A 23,988-nucleotide genomic window follows, 5' to 3' on the forward strand; every position below is an offset into this window, starting at 1 on the left:
TTTAACTAACTGGACTCCAAATGCTGAAGGAGTGGCGGATTCAATTGAGAAAAAATGTCGGGGGGCTACTTAACTCACGCTGTTTATTTGTCATTTCCAAGATTTGCAACATGCACTCATCTCCTGTAATCAAGATTTCAAAGCACTCTGAGAACTGACCATTTTAAAATGGTATAATCTTTTTACTCATGAGATCTGCTTTTAGCATATGCTCACTTAGTGTCAACCACTACTGGTTTTTACTTGCTGGCAAAGCAATCACAGCTAGGAAAGACAAATACTTTCAAGCATTCAGGAATTACATTCCTATTAAAAAGCATAGAATTACACCTGGATGTGACCAGCTGTAAAACAATTTTATGTCAAACTATAGGTGGAAATCTCTGGAAAGTATCATTACCTATTCAACCAAATAAATTCCAACCAATTGCTCTGAGTTTATGCAGTATTCTCTGAAAAAACAGTGCAAAGGTTTTATAGGTAGTACATACAATACAGCACATTTGAACTTACTCAGGGTTAAGATTACAAAACTTAAAATACTATATTATTATAGATAAACAGGGTGCTACACCATGGGCTTAGTATGTCCAGACAATGCCTGCAAAAGTAAAATATCTCTTTCTGAAGCAGTTAAAAGGCTAACACCTTATCTAGCATGAAAAGCACTGCTGAAAGAACTTCATCTGGTCTAGATTTATAAAGAGAGGGGGGTTATTTATTTATTTATTTATTTATTTTTAGCGTTTCCTACCATCCAGAATCAAATTATTTAAAAAAAAATACACAAAGCTGAGTTTGGAAAAAAGTAGTATTATTTAACATGTTTTTGAATTAAATATTCCACATAACAAAAGTGTTATTTTCATGTCACCAACTATATTACTTATATACATATGCCAAAGAGTTAACAAAAGAATTAAGAGATGCCCTATCAAAAACAACAGTGATTTCTTGCGTCAGGAATCTGAAATTACTAGTTTGCATCATTGACAAAGTATAGACAATATTTACAAAGAAGGGGCTTTTTGGATCTGCGGGCAATTATTTTTCAGAAAGTAAATTAAAAACCAACTCTGTATTATAGTACAATGAATCCACCACTGATCTAGAAGTGCTCGCATGAAACTGAAAAGATGAACTTCCTGCAACTGGGATTAGTATTTACAAAATATACCGATCAGCCACACAGAGGCTCATATAACCTTTTATATGTATATACATACACATACACACACACACACACATATATATATATATATATGTAACATATAAATAAAACTCAAAATAATAAAGTAAAAAAAAAAAAAGAAAAGAAAAGAGCTCCCGTCTTTGGAATGTCTCAAAAATGACTACGTTTTTACTCCAGTGTTTCTTTGTTACAAATATACTTAACAAGTGGCACCTTTCAAAGCAGTACTTGGTTAACTAGGTAGTTTTGCTGAAACAATGATTTAAACAACAAGAAGAATGTAACATATTTCCAGAATTCACAAAGAAAATAATGAGGAATTTATAGATTTGAAATAATAACTGTTTACAGAATGGGTGACTTCTGTATAATATAGGTGACCTAGCGCGCAGCTAGCTTTCTGACTGCCGCAAACACAAAATTGTATGTTCACCTGCCAGCTGTAGTATATGGCTGTGCTTTCCACAGATAATGAGATATGCACCTGCTGATCCAATACAGCAAACATAAGAGGTTTTTATTTTAATTTCTTCTAGTTTGGATTCTCTTTCAATAATTATTGCTGAGCTTAAAACCTCAGACATTTTAATGTAAAAAGTATCAACTGCCTCTGCAGCTGGAATGGAAATGAACCTGCTCCCTCTTGCAAGAGTTTAGCTGCAGAAACGCCCTAAATTCATGGCAATTTTTTTTTTCCACAAATTCTCATAATGCACTAAAAGAAGCTTAAAAACAGAAACATAGCATTTTCCTGTGCTTTGTGAAACAAAAAAAAAAATACTGCATGCATCTACTTAGTAACATTTTGTTTCCAACCTCAAATATTTCTTTAAACGATTAAAAAAGAAAAGCTGACAGTTTCATGATTTTCCCATAAAGTTATTTTTCACCTTCTTTAAAAATGGGAATCATTCTGTTTTGATATGAAGTTCCAGTTTATTTTTCAACTAGATATACTGACTGTGAATTAGAAGATGAAGAAACTGTATTTAGTATTACCTGAGTTCATTGATTCATACACAACTTAGCACAGATTAAATGATGTTTTCCCAATATTTTTCTACAACTTTAAAAAAGACAATGATTCTTTTAGGTAATTTTTGGAAATAATTAAAAAAACTATAATATATTATTCTATTGTTAATATTTTCAACGCTTGAAGCTTCAACTGTAAAATCCACCTTTTACTTCTCTGAAAAAATGCAAGTCCTGAAAGCATTTTCAGCTTTGAAATTTTAAGGTGTCATCGAAAAACATTGCCTATACTTTGCCATTCATTTGAAGATTCTTGTACCACCTCTTCTAAATTCAGAGCACGACTGATATCTTCACCTTCTTGTTCTTGATGACTAGCAGGTTCTTGTACAGGACCTACCAAAGTACATGAGAAAAAGAAGAGTGAGTACATGAATGGATGTGTAGTGAAAGAAAAATGCAAATACAGCATTTTGGGGATAAAGAAATTATGCTGGGAAAGGTATTACACAACTACTACAGATTCTGTAAATCCACTAGACACTGCTTGAACATTGAAAAAAGTTTAAGATAATGGATTACTTCCATATAATAGTTTTTGAATGCTATATTCTCTTAGTACACAGCTCTACATAAAAACAAGGAACCAGAAGCACTAAACAATCTTTGTTTCAACCTACTTTTGGAGTTTTGTGTTCAACTACTAGCTTATCAGTTTTGCTCTTTGGTTATATGCCTAATTCCTCTATAACTGAGAAGTAGTGTTTTGTGCTTTCCTGGTGAAGAATATGGCTTTCTGCAGTCCATATTGCTATTATTATGCTACATACCAGTGTAACCATGAGCCCTTTTCATATGGAGTTTCATATTGCTTTTCTGTGTAAATCCCATTGCACAGTAATCACATTTGTAAGGCCTCTCTCCTGTGTGCTTTTTCATATGAACTTGAAGAGCACTCTTCTGGTTAAAAGCCTTTTCACACAGTGTACACTGAAATGGCCGTTCCCCTTATAAAAGAGAAAGAAACACATTTCAACATAAATATATGGCTCAGAATACAGTAAAAAACATTGTTAAGATGACCTAGAAATTAAAGTAGACACAACCGTTTTTTCTTGAATCTATCTCAAAATAGAACTGTGAGTCTATATTATCAGCAACACAACTCAAATGAAGTATCAAACCGTTTAGAAGACTAAACGACTGAACATTAAATTGACATTATTTTTCCTATATAATATAAATTATCTTAAATCAAGTGCGACTCAAATAGTTTTAAAAGTCTCTAGTTTGAAACAATGTCTTCACAAGCAGAAGAGTGTGCTTTTATAACTTACCTTTAAAATCAACTGTTTCATACAGAAGTAAAAAAAATCAGATTACCAGTTCTAATTTTCTCTACTCAGGGGGACCATCGACTTTTTACATCATTTACTAATAATACATATAAACCAATATTCTAGTGTTAACAAAGCTGAAGTTTGCATGAAACTAGAACTTCAAAACTTATTGGGGGAAAAAAGAAAAAAGAAAGAGTTCTGGTAATTTTACACATGACCTGTGGTATCCTATGGCAATAACTATTTGTGATCCCCCTAACTTACCAAAGCAAGCATATTCTTCCAAATCTGCCATAATATTAAGTTCTAAGTATAACCCCTAGAATATATTCACTGAAAAAATCCATATCTACTTAGCAAAACCAGACCATTGCTTCAACACTCAACATCACAGCCTGTGGTATCAACGTAAGTCTCACTGGTGTACATCATTAACAACTTATAACGCACTTTCTGAACTTAAAAATATATTTTGTTATTAGTTAGCACAATAAAACATAAGACGGAGCATAAATACTTTTCCACCATTTTCTTTAGAGGAGTAATTTCTCTCTCACTTCACTACCAATATGTTAATATCCTCACATGCATTATAGCTCCCAAGCTAAACCCAATTCTCAGGCAATTAATAAAAGGTCTTCTAAAGCTATAGGAGCTTCCCAAGAAACTGATCACCAGTAAACTTTAGGTAGAGTATTAAACAACTAGAACTACAGGTCAAATAGTAACAGAAAAAGCTCTTACTGTGGAAACATCAGACAAACAGCAGGATGAATGGAAAAGGAGAAAAGTCTCCAGCACAAAATATAAGCAAAAAATAGCTCCCTAATAAGCAAATGTTTCGCTTTATCTCACTTCTGCCTGCACTTGTTGCTACTGAGTACAGTTATTATACCTGGTAAAGAGGAATGGAAGTTTCTGTGAAAACCCAGTAAACACTAATTTCCTGCCAGAAAACCAATTTTGTTGTTACTTCAACAAAATTATCTGCTTGAATGGAAACAAGGCAAGTTAATGCTGTAAGAAAAATCTTTTCCACAGGAAAAAGAGCAGTGTAGCTTTTGTACGCAGACCTGATCTGAAACTGATATTAAGAATACTAAATAGGCTTCCTGGCTAACTAAAATGCAGGAGCGTCTCTGGGACAACAAGAGATCAGTTATTGTGAATTCAGCTTTTCCTTTTTCTCCTTTCTGCATCTTTAATATGAAACCAGTTGAAAAGCAGATGATTTTTCTTGGATTAGGACATTCTTCCTCTTCCCACAGGAATATCTGATTTCTGGAGGGATGAAAGCATGGATCTTACTCCTTTGTTTCGAAGTATTTCTGGGGCATCCTGATGGAAGTATATTGGTATAAGAGAAGTTAGAAAAATACATCTAATTCTATTAGAATGCCCTTCCCCCACGAGGACCCGAGATGCTTATGCTACTGTGTGTTACTGTGAAGCAAATAATATCTGTACACCTTTATGTCAACCTAGGTAGAGGGAGGACAGATTTGGGTGGTGAATATGCTCGGAAGAGATGATTACTGTTCAAACACTGCACTAATTCAGCTACCAATTAAGGGAATACATCTTTAAATCTTGAAAATACAGCTTCTAAATATATTTCTACTGTGAGTTTTGAGGGAAAATTGGGCAGGCTTGCAGAATATTGCTTGTACATACCTGCGAACCAAAAGGACATGGTCCAAGAAGATTTTTGGAAGACTACTCCGATAAATTTATTCAGGAATGTAATCACTACATGGCATTTCCACTAAGGCTTCTGAAAACAAGCTGCATGAAAAGAATCACTTCAAGGAAATCACTCAAGCAGTGAAGTTCTACATCACCACAATCTCCATTGCTGTGGCAAAATTATGGTCAAAGCCACACCTGCTTTTGATATGTGATCTAGAGGGTATGAATTATTTCCAAAGTTCCTCTATTGATAGATCAACTTTTTCAGAAAAAAATGCTGACACGTTTTCTGGGTACATAACATAACATCCAATTTTTTTTTTTTTTTTGGTAAGACTAGAGAATAGGTCAGAATGGAGAGGGGAGTCTTGAACTGGAAATGATAACCAGCACAGATTTTTTTTTTCTTATGCTGATTTCACTGGCTTGAAGATGCCATTTAATGGATTACCATATGGCTTTTTTGGTAGAAGTGGAAGCATCTGCTTCCCTCTCATTTCTGTAACATTTCTTCAGACTGCTCCTCATTGATGAATATAAATGTACAAGATATTTAGAGATATTCAGAGAAACAACATGTTTTTCTTGTGGCCACTGATTCAGTATGTATTACTTGTTATAAATTGTTTAGAATCATTTCATCAAGATAGGAATCGCAAATGTTCTTTCACAGACAAGGACCATACCTTTAGGAAAGCTTATCAGTTTATACTTAAGTGAGGCTTTCCTACCACAGCTTATGTAAGAGCACTTATCTAAAGATGGCCTCTGTGCAGCACATATTCACTGTTCTGGTGTTAAAGGATTTTTAAAAGAACAATTCTCTTCCAAAAGAATAACAATCGTGTGGATGGAGCTGCTGCTGTAACAACTTCAGGCATGAACAATAAAAAAAAATGATTTTAGTAACAGGAAATTATAAACCAGTGATTAGTCAGAACTACCCTTGATAACATCAAGATACCTGATATCAACTACATAATACAAGGGAGCAGCAACTTGAAGAGCTATATCTCAAGGGAGTAGCACTGATACAAATACTTGGTATTTCTGCAGCTTGTGGACATTCATGGCTCATGAGCTCTCACGTGCAAAAAATCCAAAAATATCTGAAACTTTACTGAGAAAAGTACAGGTCATTGCAAAATAGAAAGAATTTTTCCTGTAATGGCGCACGTTTATGAGAAACAGGTAAGTAAAGGGATTCTGCTCTGTTCACAGCCAGCCTGAAGAAGAGCTCTTGTGTACTCCAGCGTGCAACATGAAACGAAGTGGGAAGGTGGGGCTTTCCTCCCTGCTTTCCCTGTTTTCAGATTATTCTATGAAACTCCTAACTAGAAAATTGCCTTTTTCAAAACTTTGTATTATTTAAGTCAGTTATGCAGGAAACAAATTATCAGGGAAGACTTTCAAACTCATTGGATTTTAACTTCTGTCACTTTTTGCCTGCCCCTAAAATGACCTGAATGTTCATTTCGATCAGAGTCACCACAAAGAAGCTCTGCGCCCCCTTTCTAGAGTTTTACTCTCAGAAAGAGCAATCAGCATTCACTGACAGCTGAAAATTCTCTTGTTGTGGAGGGAGAAGGCACGTATGCAGTCTCTTCATCAGATTAGTACACACAGGCTTAACAGAGACCTCTAGAACATAAGAAAAGCAGTGCCAGATCAAAGGTTAGCTCCCCACAGATAAGATCACCTTCAATCCATTGCTGCAAGCACCTCTTGTAACATATGGATTATACACACCTGTAGTACGGTAATTCCAACTGGCAGCAGTCGATCAGCGATGAATTATGCTGCTTGCTGCTGGCAAACTGCTGCAAACACCCCTCACCCTGATCAAGAGTTACTGCTTACCTACCAGAAGTTTTGCTATAAGTGGATGACCAAGCCTGCTAACATTAAAGTCTACCTCGTTATACTTGGATTGAAAACTTCCCTTCTGTTAAAATACACTCCAGTTGACCTAACCACTATATCCCCTCCCCACTGCAGTATTTTGCAACCTGATACATAAGGATTCCACCTCTTCCCAGCTCAATACTCACTCATGTTCCTCATCTCCTTTGTATCCCCCTTATCTTCCCCATGCCCTCCCACTGCAACATCTCTAACCTACTCTCAGGATTCCCAAATCTCAGGACTTCCTTAGCAAAAGGATTCAATCCATAAATTCACTAACTTCATGAACCCTGTATTCATCCTCCCATCCTTTCCTGCTTAAGAAATCTAATCAGCAGTTGAATAAAATTTGAAATGACAGGACCAGCACCTGCAACCTCTCTTGCTCTCAGGTGCCTAACAAACATTAATACCCCAAAGCTCAAACACTAATGTGTAAATTGCTGCTTTTTTACCTTTGACACCATATGGATCATGTGCTGAAATAAGGAAACTGAAATGGGCCAAATTTATTTCACCGTAACAAAGCAGGAAAAGCCACAGTAGGCTGCATGATATAATTCCTACAGAAACATCTGGGATCCCTGAATAATAATTCTCCATTTCTTCCTTTTCTTTGGTGAATCATTTCTTTGCAAACCTTGTGGGATACTGCCACCAAGATAAAGGCCAGCAAGAAAACAGACAGAGATTCAGAGAGGCAATACTAAAAACTGCAAGACTGAATCTGAAGATACAAAGTGAAGATCCAGTCAAAGATGAAATTCAGATGATACACCACAAGACAGGCAAGCGATGCTAAGCAAGAAAAAATTGGGAGGGTTAACCGAATAGCTTAAAGGAGATCAGGAACTTTGTTTTAGATGCATGAACATCAGCCAATGGCTAGACATCAGAAGATGATGTTGGGTATCCAGAAAGTGCTGGCTGACTTGCTGAAGGAAAAGAGTTACACATTTCTGGGAACCTACTTCTGCTACAGCACATCCTGTCCAGTTTCTTGATCCCCTTAAGCTTAGAAGAGAAATTCATAACTCCCCCTTTCCTTTTTAATTCCATGAGACCTCTTCATTGGTAACAGTGGAACAGAAAAGAGAAGTTGTTTCAGAGAACTGGCTTGTAGACTCTGCACTCTTGTTCTTAAGAACTCTGTTCTTAAGATGCAGAAGGTGAAGCTGAAGGCATTTGGGCTGTAGTACATACAGCTTTCTTTTTGTAGCAGGCCAGAAGCTGCAAGCTGAAAGAGCACTTTTAACAAAGAAAATGAGTGCTCCTTTGGAGAAGACAGTACAGTTCTTAGAGTAACAACTGTGGAAAATAACAAAGCACAAAAGAACACAACAAATTAAAAGCACTAGCATTAGAACGAGATAAATTCAGCAGTAGCTTAATGACAATGTAAAATCACAAGCAGCAGTCAGCATCAGTAGTCAAGGTTGTCCCTTATCTAAACCACTGAACCCATGCAGGTCATTTGCATATTCTCTCCTATATGCTTGAAGAAAATCAAATCCCTTGTCTTTAAACCACTTTAAACAATGCTTTAAAATGTGCTTCCATTAATCTGTTTCAGTGACTGAAACTTTAAGTACAAGCTCAAGCATTCATGTCATCATTGTCCTATAGACAGTCCCAAAATATGCAGAAGTGGAAGGGGAGTGTAGTCTTCTAGCTTTAAACAAATCATCACAATTTTTGATATTTCAAGTCTGGTGTTTCTCATTTTTATTTCTAAACACTCTATGTTAGAAGTTTACTTTGTGTTTTAGCTTAAGTCGGTATTTTAATGCAGTTACCTGAATCCATCACCACAACCAAATATTCCAAACAGAACATCCACACTCGTGATAAAATCTTACGCGACAAAATCATTTCTGGTGTTACCTGTGTGAATGCGACTATGTCTCTCCAGCTGACTTGGTTTAGCAAAAGCTTTTTCACAAGTATCACACTTAAACACTCTAGGCTTCTGAGAACTCAGTGAAGGTCCAGCCTGGTGGGTTTGCATGTGTTCCTAATCCGGTGCAGGAAAAGACACATTTTAGACCATTTCAAAAGACTTCAGTATTTAACATTAAAAAAAGTTAACATTTTGAGGACAGAAGCAGAGCATCTTTGTCATCAACAGACAATCAGTAGGAAGATGGAAACCTGCATTTTTCTTTTTTTCTTTTCTTTTTTTTTTTTTTTTTTTGAGGTGAGAGATACTGTTTTTGTAAATTTTCTCTTTTGTAAGGCTGAGGTATCAGTAACCTCACATTTCTGAAAACCTTTGTCAATAATGTATGCATGGCTTTTTTGCATATGTTAGTCCTTTATAAACTATCTGAAGTAAAATAAAAAAATGTTACACCAAAACCACAGCTCTTTGAAAGTTCACATACAAACACAGATTTTGGGCAAACACTGTGCATCTCAACTTAAAATTGGACTTTTTCCCCTCCCCTCCATAGCATCTATCTCTCCACCTTGCCTGATGCATATGTATTTACACTCAGCACCTGAACAAGTACCATTCTAAAACTGTACAGGCCCCAGAGAGCACTGTCAGAACACACACACAGCTGCGCAACATTGAAGTGCAAATGGAATCACCTCACAACAAACTGCTGACTTAGTAACTTAAAAGTAAGAAAGAAGGATGAGAGTATTAAACATTTTATCTTTATTAGGACACATTAATAGCAGTTGTAACTTCAATGCTTTAATTCACAAATGCTGGGCCCAAAAAAGTTTTAGCAAAATTAAAGGGAGTATCTTATGTTAACTATCAACCTTTTTATTTCAGTCAAAGCAGTATTAATTTGCTTATTAATACCAAGATGAAATTCAGATAATTAAAGACAATAATACAGATAAATTTAGTTTAAAAAAATTCTAATCAAGAAAAATATGCAGAATAGTACTGTGAGCGCTTCCCTATTTTCTCAAATGCATTGATATTCTTTCCTAGTCTTTAATAAAGTCTTTTGTACACCTAAACAATAAGCCTTCTTGATGTCTAATAAGGTCCTACTCCTCACTCCATGGAGTGAAGCAAAATGTTTTTGTAGAATTTGTTTTCACTGGAAAAATCACCAAGAAGATTTATAGGGGGATAATAAGCTGTCCTCTCAGAAAATCACAAGAGATCCATAAACCATAGCTTAGTTGCAGATGAAGAAAACATCTTGTTTCTGTCTTGTTCATTACTTCCCAATTAAGAGCTGCAGAAAGTATCTGAAATTGGCTGCTTGTTTCTGTCTGCCATAGAAGAAATTTTTTGTTTTGTACTTGAAAGCAAACAGGTGAGCATCCAGCTAGCATTGATAAAAATTTCTCTGTCATCTTTTTTTTGAAGAAAAAATTTGATACAATTCTGCTCCACTGAGTGTCAGTCCCTTAAGCTCTTCCTGTAAGACATAAGCTACTGAAAATAATTCAGGGGAATACATTGCTCTGAAGTGCAAGCACTTCTTTGTACCCACATTTATTATTACTTTGATTGCTTGTATTAAGTTTTATAAGTTTATTTGCATAATTTTCATAATTTTCAGTCAGGAAGTATCTCAAGATCCCAAATTACCAATATCTAATTAGAAAATAAGAATATGTAATTTCCCTTCTGAAACAGCCCTTTATCCCCAACTCAGGTATTGGTATGCAACCCCTTGAATAACAAACAGATCATTCAACACTGAACCTCTCCCAAGACCACAGTTTCATTAAACTTTATAAAACTTCCTATTAAAAGCTGTTCACAGCTGACATTCTGGAACATCTTAATAAAGAAGCCATTAATTGGGAGTGGTTAAGCTGCCTGAAAAAGAGTAACAGAGTTCTAACAAACTCTATTAACTTCTGCCAAATCCTTTGATGAAATGCCCCAAGACTTAGCTTGTTGCTCTGCTAGTTTGCCTGTGTGCGTGTGCACATAAAGGAAAAGAAACCGCTGAAACTTCCCCATCAGCTGGTGAGTTTCACTCTCCAATTTTCGAATATGTTGTACAACATTATTCTTCTTTCTAAGGAACAAACAAAATGCCGTGTTTGGCAAATGCTGACGTCTTTGGATCTGATGATGAAAAATGGCTCACTGCAACAAGCAGGAAGCGCTTTCTTATACAAAGATGTGGTTTCAAGAGGCATCCCAAAGAAAGCAAGTAAGACTGTCTTTTTCACATCAGAGAACACCCAGTTAAGAAATCAACTTTCCAATCTCAATGTTTTCATATCATCCCTCTATATTCATCTAACAAGAAGTTCTTCTCCATGTTGTTTCTGATCTGAGTTGAACTACAGATTTTATTTGAACCTCATTTTTGCAGAGAAAGTTATGAAAGGGTCAAAGGTTTAATTACATAGAAATACAAGATTAGTTCTAAAAATGTTTAAGAGATTGAAACTTGTTTTTTGCTAATTATTACTCAAGAAAACAATTCTCAATAGTATATTTCAGAATTTTTTGCTGGAAAATTCCTACTAAATGAGAAGTATTGATTTTCACAGCACGTAATTTTGTGACAGTTTTCCCAAGAAACAATAACCTGGTCAACATACATGATCACTGTCAATGTGGTAAACTTCACAAATGGGGTTTATTTCCTTAAAACATGATACAAAAGTAAAGAGAAACCTGCTGAAAAGCTCTCTTAAGAGCTATTAGATATAAAGATACTATCTCTGCTTCCAGAAATTCCCTCCTGTAAATTCTGGGAAGCTGGAAGAAATCTGGGGAAGATATATTAAAAGCTTGCTCTTTTCTTGAAGTTCTTTTCCAGGCACTGGCATTTAGTGTCTTTCAGAGATAGGATACTGGCCTGGACAGACCAATTGTCTACTACATATGGCCCAATATTCCTAATAGGAAAAGAACATTCTATAATCATAATTAAAAAAAAAACACTGAATTTTTTGAAAACACTTATTATCAGGCTGTTCATAGTCTACAGAAAATTACAGAGAAAACAGCACTAGACAACAGCAATAATACAAGGACATTTTAAAACAAATGCTTCCTCTGCAGATGTGTCTCATACTCATAGGACAGAGCATCTAAAAATCAAATGGAGTGCAAAGCAAGAAGCTTCTGATCATTCTAAAAGCATATCTGCAAATCAGGATTGGCAGTGATGCCATATATAAGCAAATAAATAAATAAATAAAGTGAACTCCTCCTCTGACATTCATATTTTTCATTCCATAGTTAATACGTGCATTAAAATCTTCTCTATGCTCCAAAGAAAATTTCTCTGTCTGTATATACATTATCACTTAGGCTCCCTCTCCCAGATGCATGCTTCACACACTATAAAAAGATGACAAGTATCCTTCAGTAACATGGCAAGAAGTCCAAAACACAAAAATGAGTTAACATATTAATCAGCTGTTATTACCAAATACCTTGAGATGTGTTGCCCGCTTAAAGGCTTTATTGCAGACATGGCAAACATGTATTCTCTCTTTGCCATGGACTTCTTTACTGTGGTGCATCAACATAGTGGCGGAAGAAAAGGTCTGATTACACTCAAAACACTGGTGCACACGACCTTCTTTTTCTGCTTGACTGCTTTTAGTCACAGGAGAAACCTCTGTCACCTGTAACAATTTAAACACAGTCAAATAATTACATAGGCATACCTAACGGTGGTTTATTTTCTAAAATCTACCCCAACTTGACTAAGGCTTGGAGAGTACTTGCAACCAACTTGCTAACACACAGGGGAGAATCAAATTGTAAGTAAATACAAAATTATATTTCGTTGCTCAAGAATGATCAAATATGTATTTTAGAAAAACAGAAAGATCATTTATGGCCTAAAAACAGAATGTGTTTGAATGTATAATATTTTTCCTATACTGCTCTGTATTCCTGAACTTCTCAGATGACTCTCAGTTTTCTCTCAAATTCAAAAATAAAAATATATTTCAGCCAAAGAAGAAAATATCTCTGATTTTCATAAGTTTTCTGCGGTATTACAGTAATATTTTCTATTTGTTTGATTTTGCCATTGAGGAATCTATTTTCACATGGAAGTAAAGCTCTGAGCTGCCAAAATATGAAGTTTCAGAAGAACTAAAAAGAACAAGAAGTTCATAGGAGTTGCACTTAGGGTTTGCAGTCTTTTTGTTTATTTTTTAATCAATGAGGGTGTTTGAAGGAAGTAACATTTTTCCAAAAACGGGCCCTGGATCATACAAAAACAATTTTTGACTAATTCTTTCCTTCTTTTCACAAATACTTGCTCAAAAATCAATACCACTACTGCTAGCATTTCTAATACTTTACATTTGTAAAAGATTCTATTAAAATTCACATATATAAGAGGTTGAAAAGCGTTCATGTTATCCCACTGTTAAAGCAGCTTGGTTAAAATAAAGGGACTAGAAAAGACATAGCAACAGGTATTAATATTTTCCAAATCTCTCAATTTAATGTATTTTTATAATCTAACTAAAAATTTACTAGCAAATTTTTAGAGAATTCTGTGTTCAGAGCATGGTGCTGTAACTTGGAGAAAGACGCAGACTACTGATTCCATTTCTTTTTTGTATATGAAAAAGAGCTTTTTTTAGTTCAAAACTTAGAGAATCATAATTAGGAAGTGACAATGAACCTCTTCCCAACAAACATTTTTGAAAATGACATCAGCCTTCCTGCCTCAGGATACAGAAGAATCATTTTAGTATTTTGATTAAATAATGTCCTTTATGTCCTAGAGATATAGAAATAAATTGTATCTACCTGGTATGTTATTTCATCAGAGCTTGCAGAGGCTGAATGGGGTGTATGGCTCACCAGTATGACTTGCTGCGAGCCTGACCCACTTTGGCTAGTGAGACTGGAGTCTGTGAGTATAGCAGGGAACTGCTGACCCTGTCAAAGGAGAAGGTGGGGATGGGAGAGAGAAAAGGAAGAGTAACTATACTTAAACAGTTAACTGCAGTCAGGTAAACTATTTTTATGACTCAAATCTACTTTTGTTTTAAAAAAGACTATTCCAGAATCTTATCTGGACAAGTGCTACTGTTTTCTTTCCTTTTCCCCTTCCACTTTTAAAGCCAGCAATTTAAGCAATTAAAGCAATTTAACAACAATTGCAAGCCTGTAAGAATAGAGATTCAGTTCTGATTAATTTTTCCCAGCCTTTTAACTGCTGAATGTTTCAGCCTTCTCTCATCTTTGTCTCTTTAGCCAATATTTTCTCTATTTAACTCTCTTCTTCTGCTTGCTGCTTTTCCTGCTTTCCTTCTCACAATACTTTACTTTTCAAAAATCTCTTAATTAAACCTATTTCCAGAACACACAAAATTAAGATACACACATCACAGAACTATATTAACATCACATTATTCATTCTATTTCCATATTAAAGACCTTTCCCCCTCCCCAAGGAAATGCATTACCTTTATGTACTACCCGCCTATTTACCAAGATTCCTACAACATAGTCTGTGCTTGAATAGTGCCAAACACAATGAATTTCATTTTTATTTGACTTAGCACTAGGCACAGAGTGTTACTAATAAACATCAACTTTGCCAAACTCACATTGCTTAAGTTATCACAAAGTCTGAAATTAAACCACCTGCTGCTTTGTTACTGATGTCAGAAATGACAAATGCGTCACAAAAACTGTTTAATAAGTATTTTTCCCCTCACAGTAATACTGCAGAGAGAGAAGAATATAATCACCTTCAAAGACTTTGCTTCAGTATGTTTAATCCCACCATGTACTAGACAAACAGTCTTTCATTTACACACATATACACATTTTAATACAGGTCAAAAAGTAAGTAAAATCAAATCTAAACCTAGTTCAGCCAAGAAACCAGAGGAATACAGCACAAATTTTCAGATGTCAAATCCACTTCAAAATGTCAGTCTCACAGTGACTCTACATTTGCACTAGATAAGTCTAATATTGTATAATTATTCTTTTTGTTTTCTCTCTTCTCTATACATTCCATTTGCCATCATACTTTTGGATCTTGATGACGCCACAAAAATTCTTAAGTTACAATAAAATGAACCTCATGCTGAAGGCACCTGGAGAGATGACTGGCCACGCAGCACTATCTGACATAATTTCTAATAAGCCTAACTTTTATTAAAGGCCATTAATTTAAACTCTTCCCTGTTATTTGCTGTGAAAGCAACTTTTGCAATTGCTCTTGAGGTCATATGTTCCCAAGCAGGAAGAGAAATTCACCATATTGAATAATTGTGTTTGGAGCACTAAGCAGTATCACTGATTACTGCTGATGAAGTACTTGCTGGCATTCTCAAGGTGAAGAGAGTGATCTTATTTAGGTTTCCAGGAGTAAGATTTTTAAAGGAAAGTGCTGTATTGAGGTCTTCATAATGTGCCTGCTATCACAGATTTACTAATCTGCCTCAGATCAAATAAAATTATTTTTAACCACCCTTCAACACAAGACTATACGATCAAAATCTGAATCTTTACAAAACCGAGGAAAGAGAAACTGGCCTTTGCAACTTTGCCCAGTAGAAAAATTCATAAACCAGTAATTCATATACCACTTTGTATTGAATGAAATGTACAACCACAGTTTAACCAGAAGAAAAACATATATACATATATAAAATTTTAAAGCAAATAGTTGGTTAATAACAATTAGTATTCTTTTTTCATTACTTTTCCTTCATGTACACCACCTCAACACAGGATAGATAACAGATTCATTACCAACATTTCTAAAATAATTTTTACTTTATAATTTGTTGCAATCCTTCAAAAAGTTAAATCTAAAAGCTGTGTGATTTAGGTAAGAAGTGAACTAAGAGTATCCACAACAAGCATTCAATACTAGCCTTCCTTTTCCCTTAACGAGGGAAAAACATGAAAACTACAGCCAGAAGAAATTGTTTCCAGTATTTTTGAAATGGTTTTGAATTAACTGAGTTTTGTCTTTTTAAAGACTTAATTGTCCTAGCAATACACGCAAGCAGTTCATCAAGAAAACTGATCACAGAATTTTTGAGATGGAAGAACCACTGTGCTCAATGCAAAAAACTGCAATATTTAGTCACAGTTCTTTTTAAATGGTTATTTTTCAAGATGCTAGTATGCTCATCCTGTTGGCAGAAAGAAGAAAAGGTTACTGAATTTTCAAATGCTGTGTATTTACAGGACAAAATTACTTCGTAACCAAAATTTCAAATTCCTGCCCTCTAAGACAGTAACGTTAGTTTATCTGTCAGTTCAGAAGAGCATTCCTTTGTCATAAACAGACTGACCTGTGAAGTAATATTAAGTGTAACTGCATCAAGACCACCAGACAACATTCCCTGAGTGTCAGCAAGAGTCAAGGTCACACTACCATCTCCTCCAACTCCCGATGAAGACATTACCAAGTTTTGGGCAGAAACTGTAGACTGAGATATGGGTGGTGTTGAAGGAAGGTTTGTTCCACCCGTTGTATTAAGTTCTGGAAAATATACAGAATATTTTTAAAAATTTGTTACAGAAGCTCTCATTGCAGACCTTAATTTAGCTTAATCATTTCTAATTTTTTTTGCTATACCTTTATAACTTGGTAGCAAATAATTTAACAGCTAAAAATCTGTCAAAATCATAAGAGAAGTCAGATGAGAAAATTACTCTGTTCTTAATGTAGCTTAATAGATATCACATTGCAAAGCCATAGCTTTGCATGTGTGGTATGATTCATTGCCAAAAGAATACCTGAAGAAATTTCAGGTCACATGTTACATAGTCTGATTGCTTTCACAGTTCTCAATAAAATGTCCCATAACCCAAGATACTAAAAATAGAATTTGAGAACTCCATAACACAGCACCCCCTACCCCCACAAAAATAGCTGATAATTTATATCAGCAAAAAACAACAACAAAAAAAAGACAGCATGCCGCAGGTATTTTATAATAGCTAAGATTCTACAACATCTCAGTATAGAGGCTCTCATTAGAAAGTACAATACAGAACTGTTTGTTTGGACTACTTCATTTACTAATTCATTAAGCAAGAGCATGCCTTAACCTCCAAATTCTACTGAATATTGTGAGGTAGCGCTCTCTCAACAGTCTCACATTGAAACTGATTTGCTTTATAGATGTATATATGCACTAGGAAGCTAGAAAAGGAGACTAAGGGAAAAGGAAGACAAAAAAATAAGTATGCATATTCACTAAAAAAATGTGAAGAAACTGATTTAGTTCTTAACAAAGCATGAATAGACCAACAGACCAAAGTATTAGTGTAAACATTTCTGCACTTCATATATACATAGATATATATGTGTGTGTGTTTGTATATATATACATATATATAATCTTGTATGACTTGAGTACTACAGGAAATTTGATATAAAAAAAAATTATCAGCAACAGACATGATATTTTTTGACCCTGCAATTTACAGAAATAGTCCTACAATATTCCTCTAAAGCCTCAAAGTTCTAGCTGCAGACACGTCTTCTCCTTTTCACTTGTTTCCTGTTCTGTGGAGAACACCACTTAAACGGTGCAAAACGGAGTTTAAGGCCAATGAGAAAACGCAAAGCCATTTAGCTCCTTAATTGTAATGCCCAAGATCACACCACTTCTGATTTAGTTAGCTGACCTACCACCTTTTTTTTTTTTTTTTTTTTAAGTAGAATTTTTCGTTTTCTTAGAAAAGCACTGCAAGCATACCTGGAGCGTTTAGTGAAGTGCCCTGAGAAAGAAGCTGGTCATTGCTTATAGTTAATGTAGCACCTGTAGTCTGACTGCTGATTGTTGGTGCTGTCAGCCTTAAGCTGCCATTCAGATCACTGCTTCCAGAATTATGCTGAATAAGATCTTGACCTAAACAGAATTAGCCCTATTAATAACTGCAAATGTCTCAATATTATTCTGCTACTGTACTTAGAAGTATAAACAAACGATCATAAAATAATAAAAGTAGAAAATGCAATCAAAATAAAAAATTAGTTTTTGCATATGTAGACTTTTATGGAAAAGGCAGACATGACTTTAATACAGATGTAATTATGAATATTCAGACACTAATATGTAGATAAACATGCTTATTAATATTTAGACAAACACTGATCTCATTTAGTTAGATTCAAGGCAATGACTTCACAGAACTATAAAACCACTGATCTAAAGGTTAAGGTTTAAAATGTATTTTTATATTTTATATGTCTACTTTTTATATGTACTATACAGATAATGGATTGCATTGAATATGTCTTCTTTTGGAAAAACAACATTGCACATGGTGTTAATTCTGTGGAATGGTCAACAGGCATAGAACATACAGAAAACAAAAGTAGATTTAATCCACTGTTGGACAGCTGTATTCCATTTTCTTTGGATGAGAGAAAATGCACGAACAAGCTTGTCTAGAAAAACACAGGTAGGGGACCTTGACATCTTAACCTGGACATTGTTGTCATCACAATTAAAAACACTAAGCATATTGCAGAAAAGTTTTCAGCACGTAACATAAAGGAAACAAGTCAAATTAAGTACCTAGTGAAAGAGTTTCAGAGTTCTTACATTGGAACTAAGTTGAAACTACTGAATTTAAGAAACCTCCAAGAAACAATGATTTCAGGTTTGGAGCTAATATTTATATGCATGCAGATTTTCTTTATAGTAAAGCAGATGTTTACAGCTTTTAACATTTATACAGTTTTGAATCCAAACAAAAAATAGCAGAGGAAAGCTGATAATAGTTTCATTACCCCTTTGCTGAAAAGATGAAACATTTTTTCCACAACAGCTTTCCAAATAATTTTTTTAAATTTCTAAATGTTTTCGCCTATTTGGAGAGTGAGTGCTCTTTCTACAACATCTAGAAAGGGCCACTACAATGCTATGGGCCACTGGCAATGGACCAGTGAAACATATCTGTCTACTGTTCACCTTTCTATTGTTTTAAAAAATTGGAAAGGTGAATCCTAAAGCACAGATCAAAAATCTTTCCTTGGATTATCATGAATTCCAGAGCAGCTGTACACTTCCAGTATGCATTCTCACCCTGTTTCTTTGGTCTTTCAGTACTCTGATTCCTTCATTCAGTACGCTACTTTTTTCCCTATGAAGCAACCAAACTCTACCTGCTCAGAGTTCTCTCAGCCAAATCAGGCTGCGGCACCTCCTTTACCTCAGGCAGAAGCGACCAAATTTGGCAGCGTATAACTTGGGGGTGCAGGGAGAGACAGAGAAGGCTACTGTTACAGCAATGATGCTGGGGAGTCTTACAATCCAGATCTAATCTCAGCAGCTGCCAAAGTTGGGCAACACTGCCTTACAACCTTATTTTTCCATATTATTCAGCATCGTCTCTTCATACATTCAAACACTGTTTACTTTTTAATGTAACTTCTTCCAAAGTGGTACCAAACTGTCCGTAATGCTTATCAGCTCTCTCCTATAATGAAACCAGATTTAAATATCAAAAGTATACAACTTTTTCTGTACCCAACTGAGTCACTTTTAATTTTCTGTACAGCTTTCACCAATTGTTTTGTTGCTCAGTCAAAGTGCAATTAAGTGCTTCCACAGTACCTCATAGTCTTCTCAGGATCTGTCTTATCTAAAAACTGTAATTTGCAAATCTGCTTACCACCACCACTCTTTTCTTACGCTCCTTTCTTACCATTAACATATCCACCACCACTATACTTTTAGGGAAAACAGAAGAAAGGTCAAAACCTGAATATTTTATTTCTGCTGGTTTTATTCTGGTATTCTACTTTTTTTTTTTTTGTTGCAAGGCAATACCTCTTTTTGAATGACTAGTTAGTTTTTAATAGCCTCTTGCAAGAGATTTCAACAAAAGCCTCTTTACATAAAAGGCATAGAGAGAGAAACACTAAATAGTCCACTGGATCTAATAAGGAAACGTAATGATGCAGATTAAAAAGTGTCTTTGGGGAAGTAGAAAGCTATTCATACTACATATGGGATGAGGTTCTTAGAAGGAGTAGAAAATTTGGTCCCAATAGTTAAAGAAACCTGAAGTATTAACTACATATTATAAATACTGAATAGTACACCCCAAAGAACGATCAGAACATGTATTAAAACATGATTTCACAGGCATTTAAGCAAATCTAGACTAAGCAGCCTCAGCGCCAACCCCTACCCTGATCTACCTGTACCCATCTCAACATTATCTTTGAGTTACACTATCCCAAATGAAGGTACAACAAGGAAGTAGGAACTGCTTATACTGGCTTTGTCACTGAGAAAAGTGTATTCTGTTGAATCAAGGCTATGAATAAAACAGGGAACCAACCTAACATGTGTCCTCAAAACAACATAGTTAGTTTTCAAAAGCAGAAATTCGGGTACTTTATCTTTTAAGGCTGATAAATTTGAAAATACACTGAAGGAAAGCCGTGGACAGTGGAAACATCCTCAAATGCTACTGTATAGCAAGCTTATAAACCGGAGAGCTGGTAGCATTAAAGATCATTAAAAGTAACAACCTGATATTGTAAGAGTGATTTCTTGAGGACTTCCTGATGAGTTTGTAGTAGTAGAACCTGTAGCATGAGCCAGAACTTGACTCAGACTGGAATTATTTATGGTCAATGTTATCTCATGTTGTCCATTTGAAGAGGACACCATACCCTGCGAAGTCATGACCTGAGAGATGTCTTGTGCACCTAAATGTAAATGGGTAGAACAACAACAACAACAAACTACATGACGACCCTTTCTTTATAATAGATACAACTTTTTAAAACAACTACTACTTTATTTTCTGAACTACTAAGAAAAGTGTAGCTAAGGTAAGATGTTTGAGGTTAAAATCTAACAATAGGAAATTGTTTCCATATCTAATTTATTCCTCTACAGGTTAAGATCTTTAGAATAAAAATCTTATGTTTCTAAAGACTATAAATATTCTTCAATATTTGCACCATATACTCCACCTTCTGAACAAAAATAACTTATTTGCAATTATAGGTAACATAACAAAATTGTAAAATATGCCAAATACACTGTTTCAAAAAGTATATGCTTATTTTATTAAATATGCTTATTTTATTAAATAAATTTTATTAAATATTAAATACTCAGTATTTCTGAGTAAAAAATAAGAAACTGCAGCTGAATTTAAACAGAATTTCAGAATCTTGAGGTTGTCTAAGAGACAAAACTTGACTTTTTTCAGACATCACTTATAACCCTAAAGATATGAATCACTGTGGGTAATATCTCAGTTAAACATAAGAAACTCAAAGTGTAATAAGACTACAGATGCTGCTTACCACTGGTGTTGGTTGTCAGCACAGGCTCTTGCTCAGATAGGGATCCTATGGTCATATTAGCTGAAGATGTTACTGTGGGCTGTAAAGACAGGCCTGATATAGGCTGAACAACCACATTAGCTGGCACTGCATTTTCTGTTGTCTGGAGGGAGGGATTCTGTGGAGCCATACTGGGATCCCCAGTTAGCTGCTGAGCAAGTAAATTACTCTGTTGTAATGTCTGCTGTAGAATACTCGGATCAATCTGAAAAGGAAGTTTTCAATCTATCAGTCTGAAATTACCAAATATGGGTCAAGCAAACATTTTTAATAAAAACCCAGAATTCAAGAGTTGTATATAAAGTCTATAAAATATTTAAATCTTATAAATTTAAACTTTTTTTTAAAAAGTCTCTGTATATAGAGAGTCTATAAAGTCTATACATAAACAGTCTATTCAGCTTCAGGTATGTATTTTTCCCTCTCTTCAACCTGCAAGAGCAAGCAAGATCAACAAAACATTTGGAAAACTGTGATCATAGTTGCATTAAGCATGCTGGCCACTGGGATGTTATCTGTAGCGTCATGTATCCACAATCCTGACACCCTATATTGTCTCACTGCTGCATATAAGGCTTATTGCCATTTTCAGGTCTTCGAAAGTGAAAAGGCATGGAGCAAAAGTGAAAACTGGTACCAGAAATTATCTGTTTTTTTCAGATCCTATGTGGGTCCTAATGATCCTACATAGATTTCCATTTCATATTCGTACATCTGTTCTCAGTATTTATAAACAGACAATTTACTTTTTACAGATGACTGTTTTGGGAGTAGTGGGACACAAAGCTAAAGTACAATTTTATTTGGTTTAAGCTTAAAACTTATTGAATACTCGGGCTTTGACCACCCTAATGCAACTTTGATGATGATCCCTCTCTAGCTCGTGGATGGATCAGGTGACCTCCAGAGGTCTCCTCCAACCTAAGTGATTCTGTGAAACTGAAAACACAAAAAAGTTCATCAAATGTATTCTTTCACATCATTTTAAGTATAAATTTTGAAATTGAATTATCTCGCCTTTTTCTATAAGGTATTTCTATTGCCCATTTTTATCAGCTCAATGAGAATGTAAAATTTGAATCTAAGTATAGAAAACCTGCTAAATAATGGAGGCGTCATTAATTAAGTTACATTCTCTGCAATAATGGCGGAAGAGTTTACAGCAAAATATTTTTACAATTAAAAGACAAAAGGCAAATACAAGAAAAAAAACCCCACACATTTTAAAGCAATCAGAACGGTAACAAGAAATCCTGAAAACCTGAAAGAGAAAAAAAACAAACCAGAAGAAAACGCTGCACAGCTATTGTCTAATCTTTCTAACATGGTACAACTGATATTAGCACAGTATTGCTGCACAGCGCACTCAAATCAAGGGAACTCTTCCAGAAATATTTATGTTCATTAAGCTTCTTTCAGCCCTCAAACTGACTCTATAAAATTGAAAGTGAGAAATCGAGAGCAACCTACCTGTAATGTTATATTGTTAATACTGGTGGCATCTATTCCAGAAATTTGAACATTTTGTCCAACCAGATTAGCAGCAAGTTGTAACTGTATTCCTTCAAGAGTGGCCAAGCTACCATCTGTCAAGGACAGAGTTAAGTCACCTCCAGCTACCAAAGAAAACAGTCATATTACAATGTTTTTCTTTATCATTATTGGCCTCCTCTTTTAGCTTGCTTATTTTTATAAATGAAATCAAAAGTTACATCTATACATTTATTTAAGAAGAAAAAAGTAATCTGAAGCACTTGATTGCCTATTTTAAAACTTCATAAACTCCATGTAGTTTAGAGGTAGTTATCATTTAAGCACCAACTAACGTCTTCAAAATAAAAACTACTCCAGAGTAGCTTTGGAACCCTGCAGAAATTTAGAACAGATCTTGGAGAGTGTACTGCCCCTAAATACAAGAAGCACTTAAACTAAATAGATACAGGCTATGATCCTGAACATACATATATAGGACCAAGAAAGTTATTGCAACATTTATGCACAGTACAGAAATACTGTTGGGGAAAGCATCAAAGGCTATTCTATGCACTCAGATGGGGAGAGGAGTAAATTAGCATTTGAAATCCAAAATCTTTAGAGCTTAGAAGCCTCTAATGGCAAAAGCTGAACAGACCATCTCAAAAAAGACATTCAGCGAATGCGTGGAAAACACCATCTTGTCTTTGACACATCTTCTCCAAACACCTTTACTGTGATCAACTAGTCTCCTTTGGTTGATGCTTCAGAAACATCTTTCTCTCCCTCTCTATAATATTGTGTCATAATAAATTTGCTTTACAATGCATCCAACAGAAAAACCTGCTCTAGGCAAAATGCAAGCTTTTTAGGACATCTAAACGTGCTAGAGACTCTTTATTCTGTTCGCTCAAAACTCCAAGCAGACCTCAGACAATATTTAGCACAAATTTATCACAAAAGGAACCCATCAGTTTCTTGTGAACTCAAGTTTTTCAGTTTTAGACTTGGGTTAGGTCCAATCACATAACTAGGATGAGTACAGTTAAATATGTGACTGACATATTAATGTGAATTTGTGGGCATACTTTCAAAATCATACATATGCACTGACAGAAGTGCCAAAAACAGTATAGAA

At 35.0% G+C, this 23,988-nt stretch overlaps 1 protein-coding gene across 11 annotated transcripts in view; it reads right to left on the minus strand.

The window, feature by feature from the left end:
* Nucleotides 1–793: 793 nt before the first annotated feature.
* ZNF236 (zinc finger protein 236) overlaps nt 794–23,988 on the minus strand; it is an 87,737-nt gene continuing 64,542 nt past the window's right edge. For 8 of the 11 annotated variants that reach the window (XM_064507117.1, XM_064507116.1, XM_064507113.1 and 5 more), the window contains exons 24-33: nt 22,848–22,993; nt 21,339–21,582; nt 20,550–20,729; nt 17,758–17,910; nt 16,342–16,532; nt 13,826–13,957; nt 12,484–12,678; nt 8,986–9,115; nt 2,998–3,174; nt 794–2,563 (exon numbers count right to left, since the gene is read on the minus strand). In XM_064507117.1, coding sequence (XP_064363187.1) covers nt 2,436–2,563; nt 2,998–3,174; nt 8,986–9,115; nt 12,484–12,678; nt 13,826–13,957; nt 16,342–16,532; nt 17,758–17,910; nt 20,550–20,729; nt 21,339–21,582; nt 22,848–22,993 — 1,676 coding nt within the window. In that variant the 3' untranslated portion in view covers nt 794–2,435. Of the gene's footprint in view, nt 2,564–2,997; nt 3,175–8,985; nt 9,116–12,476; nt 12,679–13,825; nt 13,958–16,341; nt 16,533–17,757; nt 17,911–20,549; nt 20,730–21,338; nt 21,583–22,847; nt 22,994–23,988 lie in introns of those variants that run through there. The other 3 variants (XM_064507112.1, XM_064507114.1, XR_010387864.1) reach the window with 3 other exon arrangements.

Source organism: Dromaius novaehollandiae, chromosome 2, assembly GCF_036370855.1.
Source record: "Dromaius novaehollandiae isolate bDroNov1 chromosome 2, bDroNov1.hap1, whole genome shotgun sequence".
Classification (NCBI taxonomy): Eukaryota; Metazoa; Chordata; class Aves; order Casuariiformes; family Dromaiidae; genus Dromaius; species Dromaius novaehollandiae.